The 21,085-nt window shown below is 43.3% G+C and overlaps 3 protein-coding genes across 7 annotated transcripts; all 3 read right to left on the bottom strand.

The window, feature by feature from the left end:
- Positions 1-994: 994 nt before the first annotated feature.
- Positions 995-7,954, bottom strand: LOC112286670 (putative E3 ubiquitin ligase SUD1). Of its 2 annotated transcripts, none has more exons than XM_024528784.3 (10): positions 7,236-7,954; positions 5,924-6,670; positions 4,980-5,747; positions 4,431-4,642; positions 3,849-4,217; positions 3,303-3,460; positions 2,895-3,058; positions 2,515-2,661; positions 1,879-2,293; positions 995-1,631 (listed from the first exon to the last, which is right to left on the bottom strand). In XM_024528784.3, the coding sequence occupies exons 1-10, from the start codon at positions 7,539-7,541 to the stop codon at positions 1,399-1,401; spliced, it is 3,519 nt and encodes a 1,172-aa protein (XP_024384552.1). In that variant the 5' UTR covers positions 7,542-7,954; the 3' UTR covers positions 995-1,398. The 2 variants fall into 2 exon arrangements, with proteins under 2 accessions (XP_024384552.1, XP_024384553.1); XM_024528785.3 differs by having other exon boundaries at positions 1,879-2,278; positions 7,236-7,938.
- A 2,191-nt stretch (positions 7,955-10,145) lies between these two features.
- On the bottom strand, positions 10,146-14,093 carry LOC112286327 (photosystem II stability/assembly factor HCF136, chloroplastic). Its single transcript, XM_024528101.3, has 9 exons — positions 13,565-14,093; positions 12,951-13,056; positions 12,588-12,717; positions 12,196-12,326; positions 11,596-11,728; positions 11,297-11,419; positions 10,884-10,958; positions 10,606-10,721; positions 10,146-10,380 (listed from the first exon to the last, which is right to left on the bottom strand). The coding sequence occupies exons 1-9, from the start codon at positions 13,989-13,991 to the stop codon at positions 10,317-10,319; spliced, it is 1,305 nt and encodes a 434-aa protein (XP_024383869.1). The 5' UTR covers positions 13,992-14,093; the 3' UTR covers positions 10,146-10,316.
- A 2,607-nt stretch (positions 14,094-16,700) lies between these two features.
- LOC112287038 (uncharacterized) lies at positions 16,701-20,084 on the bottom strand. Of its 4 annotated transcripts, XM_090253042.1 has the most exons (6): positions 19,509-19,871; positions 18,434-18,971; positions 18,127-18,339; positions 17,582-17,917; positions 17,183-17,426; positions 16,701-17,006 (listed from the first exon to the last, which is right to left on the bottom strand). In XM_090253042.1, the coding sequence occupies exons 2-5, from the start codon at positions 18,866-18,868 to the stop codon at positions 17,214-17,216; spliced, it is 1,197 nt and encodes a 398-aa protein (XP_090109168.1). In that variant the 5' UTR covers positions 18,869-18,971; positions 19,509-19,871; the 3' UTR covers positions 16,701-17,006; positions 17,183-17,213. The 4 variants fall into 4 exon arrangements, with proteins under 4 accessions (XP_090109168.1, XP_090109167.1, XP_090109166.1 ...); XM_090253041.1 differs by having other exon boundaries at positions 16,701-17,426; positions 18,434-18,976; positions 19,509-20,084; XM_090253040.1 differs by having other exon boundaries at positions 16,701-17,426; positions 19,509-19,985.
- Between the last annotated feature and the right edge of the window lie 1,001 nt (positions 20,085-21,085).

The following is a 21,085-nucleotide window of genomic DNA, read 5'->3' as shown; positions in this document are numbered from 1 at the left end:
AGGACGAAGGGCCCTTGTTAGTGACACAAACCTCAAGGGTTTCACATTTTGTGAATTTCTATCGTTGTCTTACTAGGGTTGACAAAACTGCTACAGCTGGACATGCGAAGTGAAGTGCTCTAACCGTCGAGGGCGATGGATGTTAGTCTCCCCTGAATTTCAAAAGTTTTGTGATCATCTTAATGCTTGTTAACAAGGTTGATCTAATTGAAGGAAGGCAAACAATGTCATTCAAATCTGTTTGTGCTCAGGACACGACATCTTACTCTAAATTGCAAATCCTTTAACCAAAAATTCTTAAATCTTGATTTTAATAATTAAATTTAAATTATTACTTTTATATATATATATATTTATATATATTAAACTATCTGTGATAATTATATCTAAGACTAAGTAAAACTTCAATATATTGACTTTTTTCTCAATAAAACTCTTTGAATTTATGAGTGTAAATTTACACTCTCAAGCCTACAAATGAGGTGAATTTTGTATGTTTCAATGTCATCTAATCATGTATTTTAAATGTCTACAAAGCTATTAATGGACTTAAGTTAAAGATTCTGGATATCAGTTACAAGGGTGTATCCAAATTTATGATTAAGAATTTAGAGGTTTAATATCTAAAGGTTAAAGGTCCAGGATTAGGGTTTAAAATCTGTTTAGTTACTTTTTTCATTTATTTTTAGATTTTGACTTGAATTATTATCCCTTTTTCAAGGTCTACAATTTTAATCACGTACAAACCTTATTTTATAAATTCAAAGTTTGCAGGTTATACCACCGTTGAACTAAACTTGAGAATTATTACTAATTTAAAGAAGTATTTTATAGAGTTTTACTATTATAGTTCAAAAATCTAAGAACGGATTTTATAACTCTAAAAAAATCCGATATAAAACCCAAACATCACTTCAGGCATTGCCCGCATGCCACCAGGCCAACTGTCCTGAGAAATTCAAGTCCCAAAAGAAGAAGACAAGAATCTACAACCTTTCTGGTAAAATATAGACATCTTTATGTCACAAGGCTTACTTGATATAAACTGCCCAGAGAGTGATAGTACAATAAAATGGGGTTGAATTTAACAGGAGCTACACTACCTACTAAGTTTCCATGTCCGCTCCCTCTGCACGAAATCTCCATGACATGGAAGGGTCTAACATCACATCACGGAGAGCACTGTAGACTGGCGAGGTTAAGCCAGTTGTAGCAACGAGTCCCAGTGATCTGCTGCATCGCAGCAGACTCATCATCGGTCCGACGAAATGTGCAGCCACTCGAAGGCACGTAAATTGCTCTGCGAACCCGCGAACCTACCTACATTTATACATAAAAGTGCAACTCCAAGTCTGCATCATGTGATTCATTCACCACATTGCAAGGCTGAATAATGTCTTAGCTGCTGATGCATTCATGACTAATAGCACCCCGGAATTTTAGTGTGCTACCGCTCGCCCCTATCCTCTGTGCCCCCGTCACTGCAGGGTCCATCACACTCTCTGAATCACTTGCAATGCCGCCAGCGTGGCCTGCTGCTGCTTCGGATTCCTCTCCACTGCCTTTCCGCTCCTCTGGTTCTGATGCTTCATCTACTTGCGCGTCTGCACCTTCCTCAGCATCTGCCAATCCTGCCATGAATCACAAGTTGTAAACATTTGTTGCAAACCGATCTCAATAACAGGCCCTCCTACGTAGCTATGCCTGCCACTGTAACTTGGTACGAATTCTCTCTTCCCTCCCTCATCTGCTACAAATCTACAAAACCCGTGCTTGTTTGCTCGGAAAGCAGCCGCCTTGCCCTCACTCTCGCGCCATGGGTCCATCAAGACCAATCTGCAAATCGCAGCATACACCAAGCTTTAGAACATGTCCTACCCGCAGATGGCAGCCTCAATGACCCTGGACTATCTGGAGCCTTCTTCTGCTCCCCGTAATTGTGCAGCCGCCGTCCCACAAGGTAGCGATCGTCGCGGATGGTATCGTGAAGATCCAACAACCATTGGTGGAGTCGGTGTCCACCGTACCAGACAGTTCCGAACAGCAGGCAACTCAGCCAAGCATAGCGATACACTGCCGAATTTACCGTCAACGAATACCCGAGAAGAGGAAACACTCCCCGCGCGAACACGTAAGGCACGCACAGAGCTGTCAACAGGTGGATGAGAACTGGAGCCACGATTGCAGTAAATACCCACCAACCCCTTAGATGTGAAAACCCATCGTTCCGAACTTGCTCGAACTTCACTCGCCACCTATCACCCACCAGTGGCACGAACTGTCCAAGCATCACCTGTTAAATAAATAGCAGGCCTTAGAAACTCAGACATGCCACGCTTCCTAGACAATATGACAACCATACCTAGACATTCCAATCACCATGCCAGGGACGTCCAAGCAACCCTGTAACAAACAAACAAACAAACGCGCCATCATGACAATGTGACCATGTGGCCATGTGCCAACTAACGCCCTAAACTAGCAAGCAACTTCTCCATCCAAGTGCGGACTCACCAGTCTCGTCCAGATCTTCAGAAACACCAATCCCAACGCCCAATCTTGGTACAGTAGAAACACTGGGCTCTCATCAATAGGAACTCGCAACGGGACAACAACCAGCAGCTCGAAGAGAAGCCCAATAAGCACCGGAATCACCACAATCTGCAAACCCGACGTCCACCCATCATGACCAAAATCCAAGCTGCTCGTATATCTTTCCAAAAGATCACAATCGTCTTCGAATCAGATGCGACGAGCAGAAGCAATCCCACCAAAATATATGGAACAAAAAGTTCATTGACACCCGAGCATTCGACTGCTCGATCCGAACAGCCAATAGAATCGTTGTAACCTAACCACCAGGGTTGTGAACAAGAGGAGGAGACTGCGCCTACCCAGAGTGAGAGAAGCACGAAGCTCTTTGTTACGATGGATGACCACTTCACAACCTGCCGCAAAAACACCCGGATGTCGTGGGTCCGCAAATACCCTACTACATATTGTATTGCTGCAGCAGTGGCCCAAAGCACGTAGCACCCAATATTGAATGCGTACAAGTCTGTAACAAAAAGAAAAAAACATCCGTGTGAGAGCTCAAAACACCAACCCCACCCACGAATACAAAACCTCCCCAAAAAGGAGATTAAGATTGAACCATGGGCACCGTAGTCATACGCATACATGTTCCTAAACCAATTACACAACAATTCTAGCTTGCCACCAAACAGAACGTGGCGACGAATGCGGATCACGACTGACTGCAGATGTCACAGATTCTGGTGCAGCCCAGGCACTCTTCTCACCATTGCACTTTGCACCGCGCGTTATAGGAAGACGCGAGAACGAGGTGAATATGACTCGCCCAATCGAGATAGGAAGCAGCACCATCGTCGAATTGAATGCTAGAAGAGTTACCCATGCTCCCAGTAAAAGAAGCACGATTCTTGATGCAAACTGGTACCTGATGGTCAAAACAGTACAACGGTCAGTGCGCTCAAATCAACCACATGCAATCCAAATTAACGAGAGAGCACGTTAGTATCAAACTGCTCTCGAGTAAACCATCCCATCACACGCCTGCTCGGGTTCCTGGCTTCTGAAGACCACCGAGCTGCGAACCCTCTGGTTAATATAACCAACATAACTCGACTGCAAAACATAAGCACTTCGAACACAGACCATCACGAGAACACATGAAACCCAAAAAAGTATCCCAAGTACACATCCACCCCTTCGAACACAAAGGCCAGCACGTCACCTCACCGTCCAGACGCAGTGGTTCATTATGCCCTACCCCACCTTAGGTTGCACTACCAGGGCATCGTATATTTGTGCGAAAAACTACTTACTCGTTTGTGTCGTGTTCGCCCTCGTTGTCGGAATCCTCGTACTCCACATCCACACTAGATGTTTCCAGCTGGTGGCGACTCCCCGCAACGTCACCATGTCCACCTCTTGGATGGTTGCCATCAAAATTATGGTCCCTCTCTTCTCCTCCAACCCCTCTCTCTTCGTTATTATTCCCGCCAACTCCGTTTGCCTGCTCAGCTTCAGGAAGTAGAAATTCCGACAGACCCAGAGCCCACCCGACAGTTGAAAACCAATGAAACAGGACGGTTTTAACGGTTGCACGCGGCCTAAAGTGCTCCACAGCAAATGGTATACAGATATGAAATAGCAACATATCTGCTGGGATCTCCGTGAACGGATCCGACACTCTGTAACAAACAGAACAATTCGTTCCCTTTAGCGGATGTTGCACCTTGCGAGAGCCGTAGCCCAGACCACCCCTCTCAACCACGGAACCCACTCAACTTGCCATCCGATGAACATAACTCAGACGTATCAAGCACCGTTAAGTTAAACACATCATCAGCACAGCCCCTTCAAGCAACTGCTTACTCAAATCACTGGCGCAGCCGAACCCTCACCTTATATCCAGTGGAAACATGTGAGGGGCAATCGAAATCGCCAGTCGGACAGGCAAAAACACCAGCATCACAATCAGACTGCCGTACACCACCACAGAAAGAAGCACGCGCCGCGCATGCTTGTGCAGAGGGTCATCGATCAGATCACGGAATGGGTTGTAGTTTGGGTCAGCTGGATCCCGCAGGAAATACAAAACCCCCGGTTTCAGCACCTACGATGCAAGACACCACCATCTGATCAATAAGCATTTGTGACAAACAAGGCCACATGCACCTCCCTCGTTCGGATCCGCACCCATTATTCCTTCTTGTTACAAAACAGTGCCACCAAAGCGTATATGTCCAATCGAACAAACCAGCCGCTGACAACAGTTTCACAAGCAACACCAAACAAGCGAGAAAACAAATAGGACAATAACAAAAGAAATATGAGACATTCGAAGAACAATATTCCGCAACATGCAGGCAACAACGACCAACAAAGGTGCTGAACCATACTCGACCAAATACACGTAAAGCATAAAAATTTCCAACAAAAACATGCAGTACCTCCCGCAATAGACTCACGAATATGCTGATCTGCAGCATGTACACGATCCCCACGAGCCAGTGCAGAAAAGAGCTCATTGAAGGGGACGACGAGAAAAATAATACAGCCTGCGCCAGTGTGACGTCACGAATGCCTAGAGTGCATACATCCAACCACCATCCACACAGCAGTGGAAATACTCCGAGCTCAATGAATAGCAGGAATGCCACCTTCACCCCTGTAGCCATGTAGCTCACCCCAGCCATCACCTGCCGTGCTACTGACGGCGCGGCCTCCGCCATGGAAGCAACGCCGCGAATTCTTCCAACAGTCATGGGCTCGCCCCGGCTGTATCTTATCAAAGCAATCAGCCCCAGATAAAACACTACAGCTGAGAAAATTGCCATGTAACCCACGGCCACAGTTGTTGCATCTGAAAACCTGAACGCCGACGCCTGAGCCAAGGCTTCTCCGACTGCAGCCCCAGGTATCGCAACTGAAACTGTGTTCTCGCTGGAGATTCCACGATCGGCAAGCAACTTGAAAAGGCTGTCATTATTCTCCTTCAGTTCCCCCATCAACCGAGCGGCAGAACTGATGACCAGACCCTGGACCAGAGAGCTCCCATTCCCATCAAACACACCCGTGGCTGTCTCTGACCAACGTGCCATGGTTCCGGCGCTCCCAGTGGCTACCATTATCTTCGAAAAAACGAAGATAATGATCCGACCAAGAGTAAATGGTATCAGAGCAACCGTTCCCAGAAAGATCGTATTGCTCAGCAGCACCTGCGCACACAAGCCCACATCCATACACTGTTAGTTAAAACCCGAAAGGCCACGAACATCAGCCCCTGGAACCGCATCCCCTGCCCGTTTAATCTACATGCAACCTTAACAACAACTGCTAAATCGTCTGCTCACATTGCCGTGCGTCCGACTGAAACACGATCGCTAGAACTTACTGTGACGGCATTCTCAAGTAAGTGGGAAACGGGGCCTTGCATTCCCACAAGCTCATCAAATGGCACATCCTCGGCACCGTCCACGTCTTCCACTGCATCAAACATCTGTTCCACATGGGCCTCCAGCCGTGCAGCTTGCATCTCCAGCCGAAGAGCCACGTTCTCGGCATTCCGCCGCAGCAACTGGCCAGCTCCAGCTGCGAGACCCTGGGCAGGTAAAGCCACAACAGCCACCTCGTTATTGGCGTGCGGACCTCCCACTGCCACACCCCCATCGCCTCCAAAACCTCTCACTCCAGCAACCACCTGACCTAAGCGCCTGCCAGCTCGGCCTCCCAAGCCCCTGTCCACTGCGTCGTCCTCCCTGTCGCCATCTTGCCCTCCAGCTACCTCTCGCAGGTGCCGAAAATACTCCCTCAACGATGTCACGCCCAGAAAGATAAACACGATTCCAGCCGACAGTAGGAACCCGTGCAGGCAGTCTGTGAGTAGCAGACCAAAAGTCCATCGGCTGTAAAACAGACTGTTCGCTTCCACCAAACTCCGCACGAACGTAAACCTCCAAATCCAAAGAGTTACAAACGGAATCAGCAGAAGCCACACGCAGGTTACAAACAGAAGGCGAACGAAGAACCGTGCCCCCTTAAAAGCCTTCAATGTCATGCCCAGGAACAGCTCCCGCACAGGCAGCCTCGCAGGCGCGTCAGGTGCATACACGGGCGAAAATGCAAACATATGCTTGCACACCTGCATTGCAAACCCAAGACATGGTCATTCTCTCGCCCTATCTTAAGCAAAACCACTCGACTACCAACTCGCCAAAACCTAATCCCCCAGCAAGGCTCGCCCCGCCCCGCCAGGCACGGGTCCTAACCGCACGATAATAATCGCTCCCAAAACACTCGAAATGACAACATGCCATCGGGGTATGCTGCAGGTCAAAATCTAAGAGGGCACAAAAGATCCGTCCGTTTTCAGCTCCTGCACGCTCCATTACGGATTCCAACCCACCTCTCACCCAGTCACCGACACAATGTGGATCCGCCACCTTCCTTATTTCTAGCAAAAATCCGGGAAAAAACACAGGCGTAGACTATCATCGAGGATTACGCGATATGCAGCACCGGAGATTCCGACCACCGGCAGTCCCAAAATTGGATCCACGCGCGCCAAACCTACCCACGGAATCTCTCCGGCGCCGATGATCCGTTCCACCCCAACCTGTAACATCCCACGCAAAACCCTGCACAGAATACGCCCTCGTAGACCGACTCCTCCATGGCCCAGACATCTGCCAAGACCGAAGCCATACCTCGCACTGCCGAGCATTGCTATGATTGAGCCACCGCAAAAGACACTCCTGGTGCACATATTTGATACTGCCACTACAGGCACAAGGATGGTACAGCGACGACTCCTCGTCCCCGGGCGTCCTACAAATTCGACACACATCCTCTTCGTCGTCAGGGTCTCCGTCCGGTAGTTGCTGATGGCTCCGATTGCCGCTTTCCCCTCCAACACCTACGCCCCTCCCCCTCTCGCTCTCCCCACACTCCCTCTCTTCCGCTAAATCTTGCGCGTCCGTCCGTGGCGGCTCAATGGCACCAATCTCGTCCATGACCGTTGCAACCACAATCCCTGCTCCGCGCTCTCCCCCTCACCCCCTCTCGCTTCAGCCGAACCGCACCTCACTCCGCCGGCACAGGCCGACCCATTCGACGCTTACTCCCCCGCCGGACCATACCAACCACACCACCACCATCCCTCCGCTCCACCATCCCCGAGAGCCGCATAGCTCCGACCTCACCTCACGCCGAGCTACCGAATTTCGAACACGCCATAGCCCAGGCCAAGGAGCCCTAAACTCCGCCAATCCGCACCAAAACAGGACCAAAAACCAGCTGCGTCATTGTCAGCACAAAAGAGCGACAATTCGATGGCGAGGCAGTGCCTGAGGCGGGCTCCAGACGACTTCGATCTAAGCTAGGGTTCGGAAGGGGGTCCGACCCAGGAGAACTCCCGTGTCTGGGTTCATGTAGCCTGGAAAACCAACAGTAAGTAAAAGAGTAAGAGAAGAGGGGAAGTGAGGGAGGACCCGGTTGCGGTGAGATGTGGGTTCCAATGCCATCCGAGTGCTGGCGACAGCGTCAGCCGGAGTGTTTCGTCGTGGGTTCGTGCGCGGGGTGGGTGAGTCGTTCGTTCGTTCGTTCGTCAGCTGACGTCGGTTTCGTCACGCGTCAGTTGAACTTAATGGCGGGGGGTAATCCCCCCCCGCCCCCGGATGCGATTCTTCTTCTATATGGGGTGAGCCATCCCTCCCTCCCTGGTCTTGCTTTTTCCAACTCGATTGGACGGGTAACGGTGCGTGTGTGTGTGTTGTGTCCATGGCCCGCTTTTCCGAATGTTGGGGTCTCCTTGTGAATAATAATAAGAATAATAATAAGAATAATAATAATAATAATAACAATATCTCTGCTCCTTCCTTCCTGTCTTCATTGCGGAGGAGGACCAGGTGATTTCCTCATCCATCCCAACAACACATGAATGAGAGCACGAAAGCTGGCCAGCCAGTGCAAGCCAAGCCATGGTTCCTCCTCCTCTGCATCCTTTCCATGTACAACAGCCAGCATGGAATTGGTATTAACTACATCACCCCCTGCTTTTTTGTCTTTTAACACTCTTTTTCAGGTTTTATCACATTCATCTCGACTTTGAATGTCATTCATTCGTTCATTTAGTCATTGAGACTTATCATGATAGAGAAGGATTTGTGCACTTTGGCACTTGTTGTTGATTAATAGTAAGAATAGTAACAATAATTATTATTCTACAAGCAGTTGCGACCCTGCTTAGTGGTTGTAGTTTGTACAACCTGGCTACCAAAGTATGGTTTCTTATGTGAATTTGGCCTGGTGATGCTTTTTAATGTATTTTATTATAAGAATTTTCTATATAATACTCTTTTTTCTATGTCTTTATTTGGTACAAGTTGAGAGTCTATAGATTTTTTGTTGTCTAGTCACTGCAATTAAATCCATCACCTGTTTATTTTAATATGTTTTGAACTAGATAAGTATTTGTTAATATCTTGCATTTGCATAGGCATTGATGCCCGTATTTAATCTTTATTTTGATGAGCAATCTTTCAATTGCACCTCTGAATTAGTTGATTCCTACTGATTTAATAAAAAAGTTAAAATATATTTACAATCAGTTGTTGCAGTTTGTACAGTTTAAACTCTACAAATCTTGAGCATGATCAAGGAATTAATATGTTCTTATAAAATCTACAACCAATTGTTGGCAAAATGTGTGTTACAATTAACTAAATTTGTAAGTTTAGGAGGGAAAAATAAAGAGAAAGAAAAAAGAGACGCTTTTCTCATATTTTTTCTTGTAGTGTTCATTATTGGGTTTACTCTTCTGCTTGAATTTGATGTGCAAATCTTTTTACCACCGTACAGCACATTGAACAACAAGTATAATTTGCCTGTGGTGGTGAAACATGATTTGCAGTATTATTGACCAACATATGTTATGTTTGTTTTTGGGAGTTCAATCAAAATCTCTATTGAATTTGCAGAAATTTCATTTCTTTTCACCTACCTCAATTAAATATTGGAATCCATAATTGCATGACAAATACACCTTAGTTGCAGAAATAAAAAATTTAGAGTAACAAGTTATACATTATTACAACTATTTTAACTGTGAAAATGCAAGGAAACAATGATACTTTGATAATTAAAGTTACTTATCAAAGAGTACGTGAATGATTCAAATCTTCCTATATTCTGTTTTACTTCATGAGTTGAAAACATCCAGCGAATAAAATCTTGAGTAATAAACAAAAAACACCAAGAGAGAGAGAGACTGACTGAAGGGAAGATAAAAATAAATAGATCATGAAAGAAAAGAACAGAAAAGAAAAAAAAAAAAAAAAAAAAAAAAAAAAACGATAGAAGAAATGAAGAATACAATCTAGTGACACTTGAGGCTTGAGAATGTGGAACTGCTGCTGAAATGTTTCAAAAATCCCTCTAGGTTCTCTGCTCCGAATGATGAATCTATGCTTTGTGCACTTGTGCACAGCAATGAAGTTTTGACTTCATAAAAGCAGATCAGTTGTAATCCACAGTTCTTCTGGTACCCCTATTCGGGTATCAGATGAATCTCCACTTGAGCAATAAGAACCAGTTCATTTCCATCGTACAGAAACAGAAGCAATAAAAGCTGCTCCTTTCCACGTGCTCAAACATTTTCCAGCCATGAAAGGGTGTTATGCATTAACAAAAATAAGCCATGACACAAAGAATTGGAAAGGCGCTGCTCAGTACTAAAATTCACCTAGTTGGCTTGCTCCCGTCAAAATCTAGATAGATACATGATATAATCAACCAAGGTACCGCAGAAGCACACCATCGTTGCCCAGCACGAAACCTTTGTCGTTAATGAACCTGTGCAGTAAAGCATGATGTTTAGTTTGATGTGCTATTGCATATCAAGAATCCAGGAACATACTTCAAAAAAAAAAAATGGCACACATTGCTAATGAGATCATTGTTCACAGGCTTATACTGGTCTAAATATGACTAGCTCTCATTATCTTAACACCACAAAAGGTACCTCATCTAGTATGGCCATTACTCAAAGAATGCTTTGGTTGGAGAACAGTATCTTACTTTACAGAGTATAAGTTGGCAGCGATTTTGTCTGCGACCTTGTCACGGATCCATGATTTTCCTCCGTCCGTTGTCCTCAACAAGATGCCACTGCCTCCGGCAGCCCAAGCTTCGTCCTGTACGGTAGACAACAGAAGGGTGGGATGGAAATTAAGGTCACATGCCCGTTTAAATGACGTTTCCTGGACGGGAGCCAGAAGGATGTTCTAGGTAACAAAAGAAAATTGTTTGTTACAACAAAGAAAGCTTTAGTACAATGCTAGGGACCAAAAAATTACCTTGGATCGATACCCAACATCCAGAATACCGAAACCTCTGCTTGGAATTTTCTGCTCATCGAAATCCTCCGTCACCTTTAATAACAACAACGATTTGCTGAATCATTACTACAAAAGTGGATTGTCAACCATATACTCCATTACACCCTTTATCGTGTATTCCAGTTCCCACGCCCCCCTATCACATACTCAAGCTTATGTAATACCAGAGGAGCTCGAAGGAGTAACTGTAGGTAAGCATAATGATTTGTTGGTACAGATTCCCCGATCACTAGGCACAAAGTTGTAGCATTTATTTCTACAAAGCCTGCCAAAGACCTTCAGAAGCACAGCGCCAACATCTGCACCGAGTATACCACAGAATGGATTCCTCTAACTTTGCCGCATGTATACATTAAGTGAGAAGTACATACCCCAGTGCCTTTGCTGACAAAGAGTCCACCTCCGCGAACCACCAGCCACAACCCACCATCTGCTCGCCATCCCATATTCTGGATTCGGCGTGCACTCGTACGGTTGTGAGGTTGCCAGTATGGCTGAAACAGTCAAAAAACAAAGGATCCTATTGAGCATACCCTTCTCCAAATCACGTTTCTAAGGCAACGTTGAGGGCAATCATCTCATTGCAACAGAACTATTTAAATCACAGCTTGGGACTGTCTGTTGTTAGAGTGTAAGTTACAATTCGAACAAAAGAATGGGTTTTTGTTACCTGTCCAGGCTCCCAAGTCAAGAAAAAGTTTCCACGGCTGACAACGGCGACATAATCACCGGCTGATGACCTGTTCACTGTGTTGAGAGTACCAGTGTAGTAACTGGCTCCACTGATTCCACTTGACACAGTTCTGCAGCCAGAAGGGTACTAATTAATCAAATACTAAAGTAGAAGCTGAGATATCAACGAATCAGTCTCCTACTAACGGGACTCACAACACGATCTTTTTATTTCCCTCTGTAGTGAGTAACGTTGCTCAGACTACTTATAAACCTTTCCAGAGGTTTGAATAAACAATGTTTTACTACAGGATCGTCTAAAACTGCGTTTTTAGATGCTAAAAGTTAGGTACCCTGGTCTTCTTTTTGATAAGAAGAGATTCGTTAAGATCTATATCGAGAAAACTAGGGGGAACTTGATTTGGGAAAAGAAACGATTCTTCTCCGGATGAAGTGGCCAAAGATTTAGAACGATTGACAGAATAGAGAAGACATAAGACGAGCTACAGTTCCAGCATAAGTATGAAAAGTTAACTGCAAATTGGAGAGTGAAGCCAATCCTTTTGAAATTCTTTCCAGATCCATGCTAGAGAATTACCTATTCAGGGTAGCAGAGACAGTCTCTTCCACAGCGGCCTTCCAGTTGTACCCATTGTTTGATGTAACGTAAATGGCACCCTCATCGGTTACCATCTCTGCACTCTGCGGCCCCGTGCCCCTGATTGTGATCTGTATTATGCATTTTAACTGTAAGGAAAAGATGCCATGTCGTGCGCTTGGCGAGGCGCGATAATTTTTGAAAGATATGCATCCAAGGAATTGTGGAAAATGAAAGTAAGAGAATAACACCAGAAACTAGGCAGCTCCTGAATCGCCAGGACGGACATTTTAATATTGCTTACTATGAAATATCAATGGCGTCTATTTCCTAACTAAAGAACAAAAACCTGGCCGACATTCCAAACTCATAACACAGGTTAAAAGAATTACAGGATTTCCGGGAAGACGAACACTGAGAGGGATGCGCTCCCAACTCTCTCCACCATTACTGGTGTGCAGCAGAATGGCTGGCTTGCCAATAATCCATCCTTCCTGACCTTGGAAGCTGATGCTGTTAAACCTGCAAAGGTCTTAAGGCAGTGTGAAAAACTGCCTTCAACTGACCTACCGCCTGCTATAAGAATGTTCGACAGATCCTCATAGGAACCAGCGACAACACATATTTGCAACTTTACAATGTGAAGGTCCAAGAGTAACACTACAGGTTACTACAATGCGCAGACATCGATAACCGTCAATCACCAGACTTCCTTACAGGTTCTTAAGGAAAATGCTAGACCGACAAAGTATTACCTATAGTTAAAGTCCTCATCTTCGGCAGATGGAATACTGCGTGGACTCCACGACCGACCCCCATCCTTCGTTTCCAACAATGTCTGTCGAGTACCTAACAAGAAACCTGAAGAGAGAAAGTTCAATGTTCTAGTGAATTCCACAGAGTAATACCATAATCTGAATTTGACTTCCGCTTGAATCAAAGGACTCAAAAGTCTAACTTAAAATCTACATTTAAGAAATCTCCTAAAGAAAGTCACTCACAAGCGATCTAAACCGGTAACTTGTGTACACAAAAGACAAGACCTACTTTCCGAGCTCGTGACATTCATATCAATAGAGCTGAAAATCCTAATTCCTTGAAAGTGTAATTCACGAAGAATTGCATGAAGTGCAGGATAATTTACTGTTTTAAAATCTCTTATTGTATTAGAACTTTAAGAAAGAGGTCATGATCTCTTTAGTCCGAATCTCGAGAAGTTCGGAAAGACAATGCACATGATGGTTACAGACAGAAGCAATTATGCACATATCATGAAGCAGCAATTGAATGATATCGACATTGTACAGATGTGATGAATTATGACATATTTAGAAACTGGAAAAGTGGAGAAGCATTCAGTCAGGCATACCGCGGTCGGGCTGATCAGGTACAAACGCCATGTCAAGCAGCACGACGCCAGGGTCGACGGGAAGCGTAACCTGTTCCCAGCTAGAAATTGTCTCGTCAGCCAGCGCTGCATCATTTCCATCGCTTCCTCCCGAAAGGGCCCCGAGCGACAATGCAGCGGTACTCGCAGCCAACACACTCCTCCTGCTCAGAACTGCCACAGTCTCCTCATCCTCCAGAGATGCCACTGGCGTAACTACACACCCTTTGAAAGCACATGACTCCACTGGCGCATTCGCTGCCTTGACATTCGAATCGCCGCGAAACCCAGTGAAGAAAGGAATCGCGGTCGAGCTCGATGACGCCGACGACAACCTCGAGCCCTTGGCGAGAATCCCCTGCGGATGCGAGCTCAGCAGCGACAACGCTTGCGTCCCGAGGGCAGCCATCCCGGAGTCCTACAAATTGCCAATTGAGCTGCAATTTCGTGATGTCAGTGGCGACAATGACAAACCCAATTCGGTGATCTGCGAATCGGACGAGGACTGAGCAATGCTAGTCAGGGCCTGAGAGAGTCTCCTTGTTCTGGCTATGGCGGATGGCCTTGCGACCCGGCCATGGATCCCGGTCGCAGGCGAGGCGCGGTGATAGGGATTCCACGGAAACTCCTTATCCACACACCGGGGGCTTCCCGGGCGTTAGCGCAGGCTTATTATTATGGACCCCCCCCCACATCCACGGTGGTGGGGTCTCATCCATAGAACTGGTTGGAGTTTTCTAGACTTAGCAGATTGTGGACTTTTGTGGCGACATAATTCAGGCTTCTGCTCTAATTCCCAATTCTTGCTTTGAAACTTTGACCCAATAGTCCAATTTATTCTAATATGGAAAAATGATTTGTTTAAGTATGTTGGACACATTTGTATATTTTTTAAGCATATATGTATTTTTTAAATACAGTTTAGGAGTCGGTTATAACATTTTGACAATGATCTACTTCGGTTTAGAAGTAATTTAGCATCAATTTACTTGGAGGTTTTTGAATGACACTTGAACGATTAAAGCAGTTATATTCATGTTTATTGTAGAACATCCAAAAGCTATTCTTTATGGATAAGTGTTGTCCACTATTAATATTAAGGTCCAAATTAAATCATTTCTATGAAGTAATAATAATATGTAATGTTTGAGTTTTGGATACAAGTGATTATGTTATTTTCAAAATAAATATGGATACTTAATGGTTAACTTGTAGTATGATATAATTTATTTGAAAATTTTAACACTTAAGCAATTTATACTGATAATATATCAAAACTGCACACAAGTTGATGAAATTTAAGATACATTTTGTAAGATACATGAATTACCACCAAATAAATAAATAAATAAATTTTTCAACATGAACGGGGATTAATGAGATGTTCTGCTTAAAGCTTGTGGGAAAATTGCATTTCAAGTCCTATTATACCATATTTTGTGACAAGTCTCATTTTACAAACTAATATGTTAATACAAGTGATGAATTTTACACTGGAAAAGGTATTTTTTCAAGATTTTTTTTTTTAATTTTATGTATTTATAATGTTTGAAGTATAAAAATTTCATCCTGTAATTTGACATTATGGTATTGAAATTTAAAAGAATTACCTATGTGCTATACATTATACCAAATATATAAAACTCAACCTAAAAATTAATCTAGTAGATAACATCCACAGATTGTCGTATGAATGGGCAATGTCTAGTAACATTTTAAAAGCGTGTGTTCAATTATTGTATTTTTTCTAATATAAAAAATTAGGTCTAATAAAATAAAGTAAACATTCCAATACAAATAAACCTGTCATCTTGCATGGAAATGTTCATTATAAGCTTGTTTTATTATCCAGTTTCTGTTTTATTTTTTGAAAAAATCTTGTACATCAACATCAATTATTGATTTGATCAATATCAGTATTTGTATGTATTAAAATGTTAGTATTTATTTAGGTATATTGTTGGAAAATCATTGGAAATGATTTCGTAGATGGATCTTTCAAGAACTATTGTATTATTAGTTATTCTTATTTACATATACACTTATTTCTTTGCATTCATAAGTGAAATTTCCCCTAAAGCAAAAACATTTATATATGTGTTGTTTGCATATAATGTTCATAACATGACAAAGATAGCTCCAAGATTCTGTACTAAAATATCTTCATATTGTAGGTTAAAAATTGTAAGTTTCCCGACCATTTATATTTAAATTCTAATCCTTCAATTTCACTTGTCATGAAAAATCAAGCGTTTTATTGTTTCAAATCTAACATGATTTCCATGTTTCATTTAGGATCACATTTTGATAGGTTTTGTTTATATTCCTGAAGCAATCTTGTTTACTTGAGGTAGAATAACGACAATTACTATTTTTTCAAAACAAGCCTAAGAACTTCCTCAGAAACGCTGTAAGATCGAAATTTTGAAAGCTGAAAAAATGCATTGAATCAACTGTTTCCATCACGTTACTAGACATTAGTGTTACGCTATTTAATCCCCAAGTCTAAAACAACTTCGTTTCCCTGAACCCAGAATATACACAATATATGTCTCTTGTTGATGTGCAAGAAATCAACAGGATTCGGCACCAACACTGAAATCTCCCCTTGTCAATTATTCTGACTTCACCACTTTGGCCATCTTAATTTGAGATTTCATATCCCAAAAATCAAAAGATTGTACAAATGTTCCAGCTCCATTTTAAAACTCCTCGAAGAATAACATCCATATCAAAATGTTACTGAAAGAACGAGGCAGTGACTTGGAGCACTCAAATGAATTAAATTCATCTAGGTTTGAGGGTATTTCAATATGCAACATGAATTGAACCAACTGCTTCTTACTACTGTACTGTCATGATAGAATGATTCAAATCCAGACAACACTATCACGGTTTACTGCATCCTAGAAAAGTTTGTTCCTTTGTTTAGCTACATGAATCGACCTAATTGAGGCAAATTTTTGGATATGGACAGTTGATTTGTTGAACTGATTCATCTACTACAGTGAGGCAACATCAGACAGGCTATGTTCATAATTAGCAAATTCCACAACAAAAATAAGCATGAAGTAAGAGAAGAGATCCTGACACGCTCAAGATTGAATGAGCAGAAAGGTGAACTTGGCAAAACGTATGAACCTCATTCCTTACTGCAGCTTAACCAATGGACTTTCCAAAGTTTTATAAAGAAGGTAGTGCGTTTTACTTGATAGCACCATCATATAGGCCTGTAAACTATCAGTAGGATAGATCATGTTCTCAACCCTTTTGGTGCAAATCCCCGGATGCAGTGAGCGCATATTTCTGCGAAGCCATAGACATATGCTTCGCCTTGCTTCCACGCAGCGCAATAGTAAAATTTCCGATTACTCCAAAATACATGTTCACCTACAAAATAGAAATTAACATCTGCGAGCTCCATCTGGCAGGAATTAACCACGGGATACATCTTGTTATGATACACTGAGGAACAACACCCAGGTGTGTCAAGAAAACTCTAGAATATTTCACTGAGTACTTTCGAACAGATACGTCATTTTTTAAAAGAAAATCTGAACAATGCCGCAATTGTGGAACTCAGTATTACAAGAAGCATACACAAGAATATGTAACCAGTTACGCAAGAAATTTAGAGGAAGTTCCACCGCCTCCGTCCCTTTCGTTTCTTCGATTCCTCTGGATCTGCATCCTCAAGAAGGCTAGTCTTCTTCTTCGTGTTCATGAGTTTCGCTCCTGCTGAGTCGTCAGAATCATCCGAATCAGTAACCTCTATATCCAGTTCATCCTCAAATTCCTCATCAGAACCTTCAAGTCGTGCGTTGTCCTTTGCCCACTCCACCACCTAGAGAGCAAATAAACAAGAAACTCAGTAAACCCTCGAATCTAAGATTATCATCTTACGAAAAGTCAGACGTTGGGCACTGCAGTCCATGCACAATGCCAAAGCGTAGACTTTACAGTTCACTTCAAAGTAGATAAAAGATTTTCTTTGTTTACCTTCTCCGCTTCCAGAGCTATTGCCTCCTCATCCTCCATGGCTTTCAAAAGTTCAGTATCTCGATCCTTCATGTTAAATGCTCTTTTATTCTCTACAAGCAAGGCTTCCTTTGCAGTGCACTGTTCTCTCTCTGAGCGTCCTTCCTTAGAAACGGCTGCAAGTAGCCTCTGAACATCTGCTACAACTGCTGAAGGATCCTCTTGATCATCATCTTTGGATGTGTGCGACAGGCTTCTCTTGATTGCTTTTTTCGCATCTCTAGTCTGAGAGGAATGCGAGGAAGAGCGTGAAACTGGTCCCAATGAATCGGGACCAGACTTTTTAGTGCTCAGCACCTGTGCAAAATGTCACATGCAGCTTAATTAACAAGAAACTAGACTGCGCCTAGTACTTAACAATCAGAATTAAGTAGAGAATGGATTCCCCATGAAAAAAAGCAAACTCAGCGAATTCACCCAAGTACATACATCACCAAGAAAGCACTGATCTTCACGATTGCATGCAAATCTCAAGAATACTTGAGTAACTGGAAATTTTTGTTTACCCTCATCATCTTGAAAGGAGATGCAGGGGCACACCACCCAGAGGAACCCACGGAAGTAGAGGAAACAGTTACTCCAGGGGGATAATCTGGACGAGACGGAGACATCTGAGGAGACTTCTTCGAGCGAGTCTTTAAAGCTTTGAGGTGTTCACTTAAGATTGGTGTGTTAGATCCTGAGCTCCCAGATTTTAAAGAAGCCTCTCCATCTGACAACTGGAAGATTGGTAAAACGTAGTGAGTCTCATAAAACCCAAATTCATCAACTTACAAAGGACGTATTCCTAGGTCTTTGAATTAGTAACCCTACCTCTTGAGGCACCGAAGGCCCTTTCAGTGCTTGGAATCTGGCAATCAACTCTGCATTCAAACTGTCCCCCTCATCACTCACTGCAGCCTTTGATTGAGATACACTTTGTTCCCCTTTTGACGCCGCTTTACTACACCGTTTTGAACTTGCGGACACGTCAGTCTTTAGGATGTCAATCTGCTTCGATTTTCTGGAGATTGTTCCCCTCTCCTTTGCTTTAGGGCGTGGGGCTTTCAAACTTGCGTAGCGAGCTTCGAGCTCAGCATTGATTCCTTGATTGCCCAGCTCTTGGTCTTCCAAGAACGGAGTGCGCATCCTGTTAGCGCCCTTGTGATGAATATTAACAGACATTTTCAAAATATTTTCATCGTTGATTTGTGCCAGCAGATCGTCCACATCCCGCTCATTTTCTTGATCTAAATAGAGCTTGTCCATGATGCGACTAATCCACCCAGCAGGATTCAAGCTGCCGACTATGAAGCAATTGAAGCTCACCACACTTATGCCCTGATATACAGCAACCCTGAAAAAAATTAACCTGCACTAGAAGTGCACAGTAACCTCTAAGATTGAAGTTTTTGGCAACTACCCCAATTTCTTGCAGGAAAAGAAAGTTTGCACGATACAGCTGGGATCACACACGTTACATCAAAATTGCAAAGAAATTTGCAGAAAACACTACCATCAACCCTCCCAAGACGGCATCATGGGAACTATCACTCTGAATAAAGTACCCTAAATGTTAAACTTCAAAAATTTACACGCCTCAGAATCCCATCATCATGATATAATAGTTACCGAAGTCGCCATGTAATCCATTCAATAGAACCACTTTCTACACGCAAACGCCTTCGTGATCAAACTTGCCTCACTACCAAATGAGTATCGACCCTCCCAGCAACTCTGTTCAATGAAAACTAGAAAAACCTCCCAACGGACTCATCTAAATAAGGATCATCTCTTCCGCCCCAGAAGCAATGAATCTAAAAGCGTACTCTCAGACGATTAGTGCACCTTTCTCGAAGTTCCAGAGTCCAAGACGTGTAAACTTCTAAAAAAGAAGTTGAAAACATACCGAAGACGGGAAGGAGCAATCAAACTTCAATCTTCGATCTATACATTCCAATTTACAAGCTCCAACCACTACAGTCTGCTCCCACTCTTCATGCGCAACGAAGGAAGCACCATTGAAACGCAAAATCCCCAAAACCAGAATCCTTGCAGGCTATCATCAGCACCAGATATGCGTAGCTCCCAATCGCCTTTCACAATCACCACTTCACAAATCGGGCAGGATGACACAAGAAGTTATCGTTGGTCGGAAGCAACAACGGCGGCTCCCGAGCAGTTCCCCGCGGCTCTCAGAGGTTCCCAGCGGCTTCTTGGCGTACCTCTCCTGGCTCGCGCCCCAATGACCCTAACCGAGTCTTGAGCCACAACAGTCACAAGCCGCAGAAGCCTTCTCAACGCCATTTGTCAATGATTCGGAACGCAGCGATTAGCAGAGAATTCCTGAAGTCTGACAAATTTTGAGAGGCAAGCCTATGATGGGTATTCTGCCGAAAGTGTCTCATATTTTTACTCTGCGATGCGGATCATGTCGAAATCATAACCACGACTTGAATTTTCTGATATGTTCTTCCTCGAGTGCTTGTTTTCTTGCAGTGCTTTGCTTCTGGAGCTGTATGCCACAGATATACCATTTATTCAACGATTTTGTTCTTGCCTGAGTGATGAAGAAAAGTCAGTTGGTAATTTCAAGAGTTAACCCTAATTCTCCGGAACGTGCTTCACTCGATTATACTCAGCAACCTAAGCAACACGAGGTACTGTTGCATACATGCTCAACTGAGCTGATTGCTTGGTTGGAAGGAATTAGGGCGAAATCCGTGGTAATGAGCACTTACGCTTCACAAGGTTAAAGTTTACTAGATGCTAAATCATGAGAGGAGAACGTAACATTCGCAAGGAAAAAACAGCATGAGAATTCTGCTTGACTTTACGATACAATCAATGCTCTCAGTTAACAGCAAAAAAAGACAACCCAGCAATCATTTTGTAAATTTGAGTTCATGCAGTGTGGTCGAAGATTTTCAATGGCTGGGATGGCCTTTTAACTCTCTTATGAGTGTGGGGGAATGTTTTAATTGAGGCAAACATGTTTTAATTCACTTTTAAGTGTAGAGGTGTAGAGGAAAAGAAGAGAGGTGAGAGGGGGGTGGGGATTTTGGATATCTACAAAAATAGACGCAAACCAAGCATGTAGGTTTTAACTCTCTTTTGAGTGTGGAGGCAATGTCACGGATACACTATACAAGAAACCAAACAAGAAGCTGAGTAGAAGAGTTTCAATAAGAAAATTAGCCAGAACTTGTTTAAATCAAATGAATATAAGATCAATACCAAGAGAGATGAACTAGAACTTTAAAAGATGTGTTATTGAGATTGACAATCTCCTAGCTTGGACTCTAATGTATACAAGGTATTGTGAAGCTTCTTGAAAAGTTTTCATGTTGCTTGAAAATGAAGCAACCTTAAGAAGCTTCTTGAGGAGTTTATATGTTACTTAAAAATGAAGCAATCCTAGGAAGCTTCTTAAACAACTTCCTTAATCTTCTTAGAACTTTTTAAAATCTATTAGAATATTTTAAG

Source organism: Physcomitrium patens, chromosome 9 (genome assembly GCF_059467195.1).
Source record: "Physcomitrium patens ecotype Gransden chromosome 9, ASM5946719v1, whole genome shotgun sequence".
NCBI classification, from domain to species: domain Eukaryota; kingdom Viridiplantae; phylum Streptophyta; class Bryopsida; order Funariales; family Funariaceae; genus Physcomitrium; species Physcomitrium patens.
This window is presented reverse-complemented; position numbering and strand designations above follow the sequence as displayed.

Bases quoted from the DNA above. Each gene is read 5' to 3' on its own strand.
- LOC112286327 (XM_024528101.3), bottom strand. From the start codon at position 13,991: ATGGCTGCCCTCGGGACGCAAGCGTTGTCGCTGCTGAGCTCGCATCCG. The intron at 11,420-11,595 runs GTAACAAAAACC...TGACTGTTTCAG, and splicing joins TGACTTGGGAGCCTGGACAG to CCATACTGGCAACCTCACAA. The intron at 10,381-10,605 runs GTAAGATACTGT...TTTACTGCACAG, and splicing joins GCCAACTTATACTCTGTAAA to GTTCATTAACGACAAAGGTT.
- LOC112287038 (XM_090253041.1), bottom strand. From the start codon at position 18,868: ATGGACAAGCTCTATTTAGATCAAGAAAATGAGCGGGATGTGGACGAT. The intron at 18,340-18,433 runs GTAGGGTTACTA...CCAATCTTCCAG, and splicing joins GGCCTTCGGTGCCTCAAGAG to TTGTCAGATGGAGAGGCTTC. The intron at 17,427-17,581 runs GTAAACAAAGAA...TTTGCTCTCTAG, and splicing joins TAGCTCTGGAAGCGGAGAAG to GTGGTGGAGTGGGCAAAGGA.
- LOC112286670 (XM_024528784.3), bottom strand. From the start codon at position 7,541: ATGGACGAGATTGGTGCCATTGAGCCGCCACGGACGGACGCGCAAGAT. The intron at 3,059-3,302 runs GTGAGAAGAGTG...TTTTTGTTACAG, and splicing joins GCGCGGTGCAAAGTGCAATG to ACTTGTACGCATTCAATATT. The intron at 2,294-2,514 runs GTGAGTCCGCAC...TTTATTTAACAG, and splicing joins TGAAGATCTGGACGAGACTG to GTGATGCTTGGACAGTTCGT.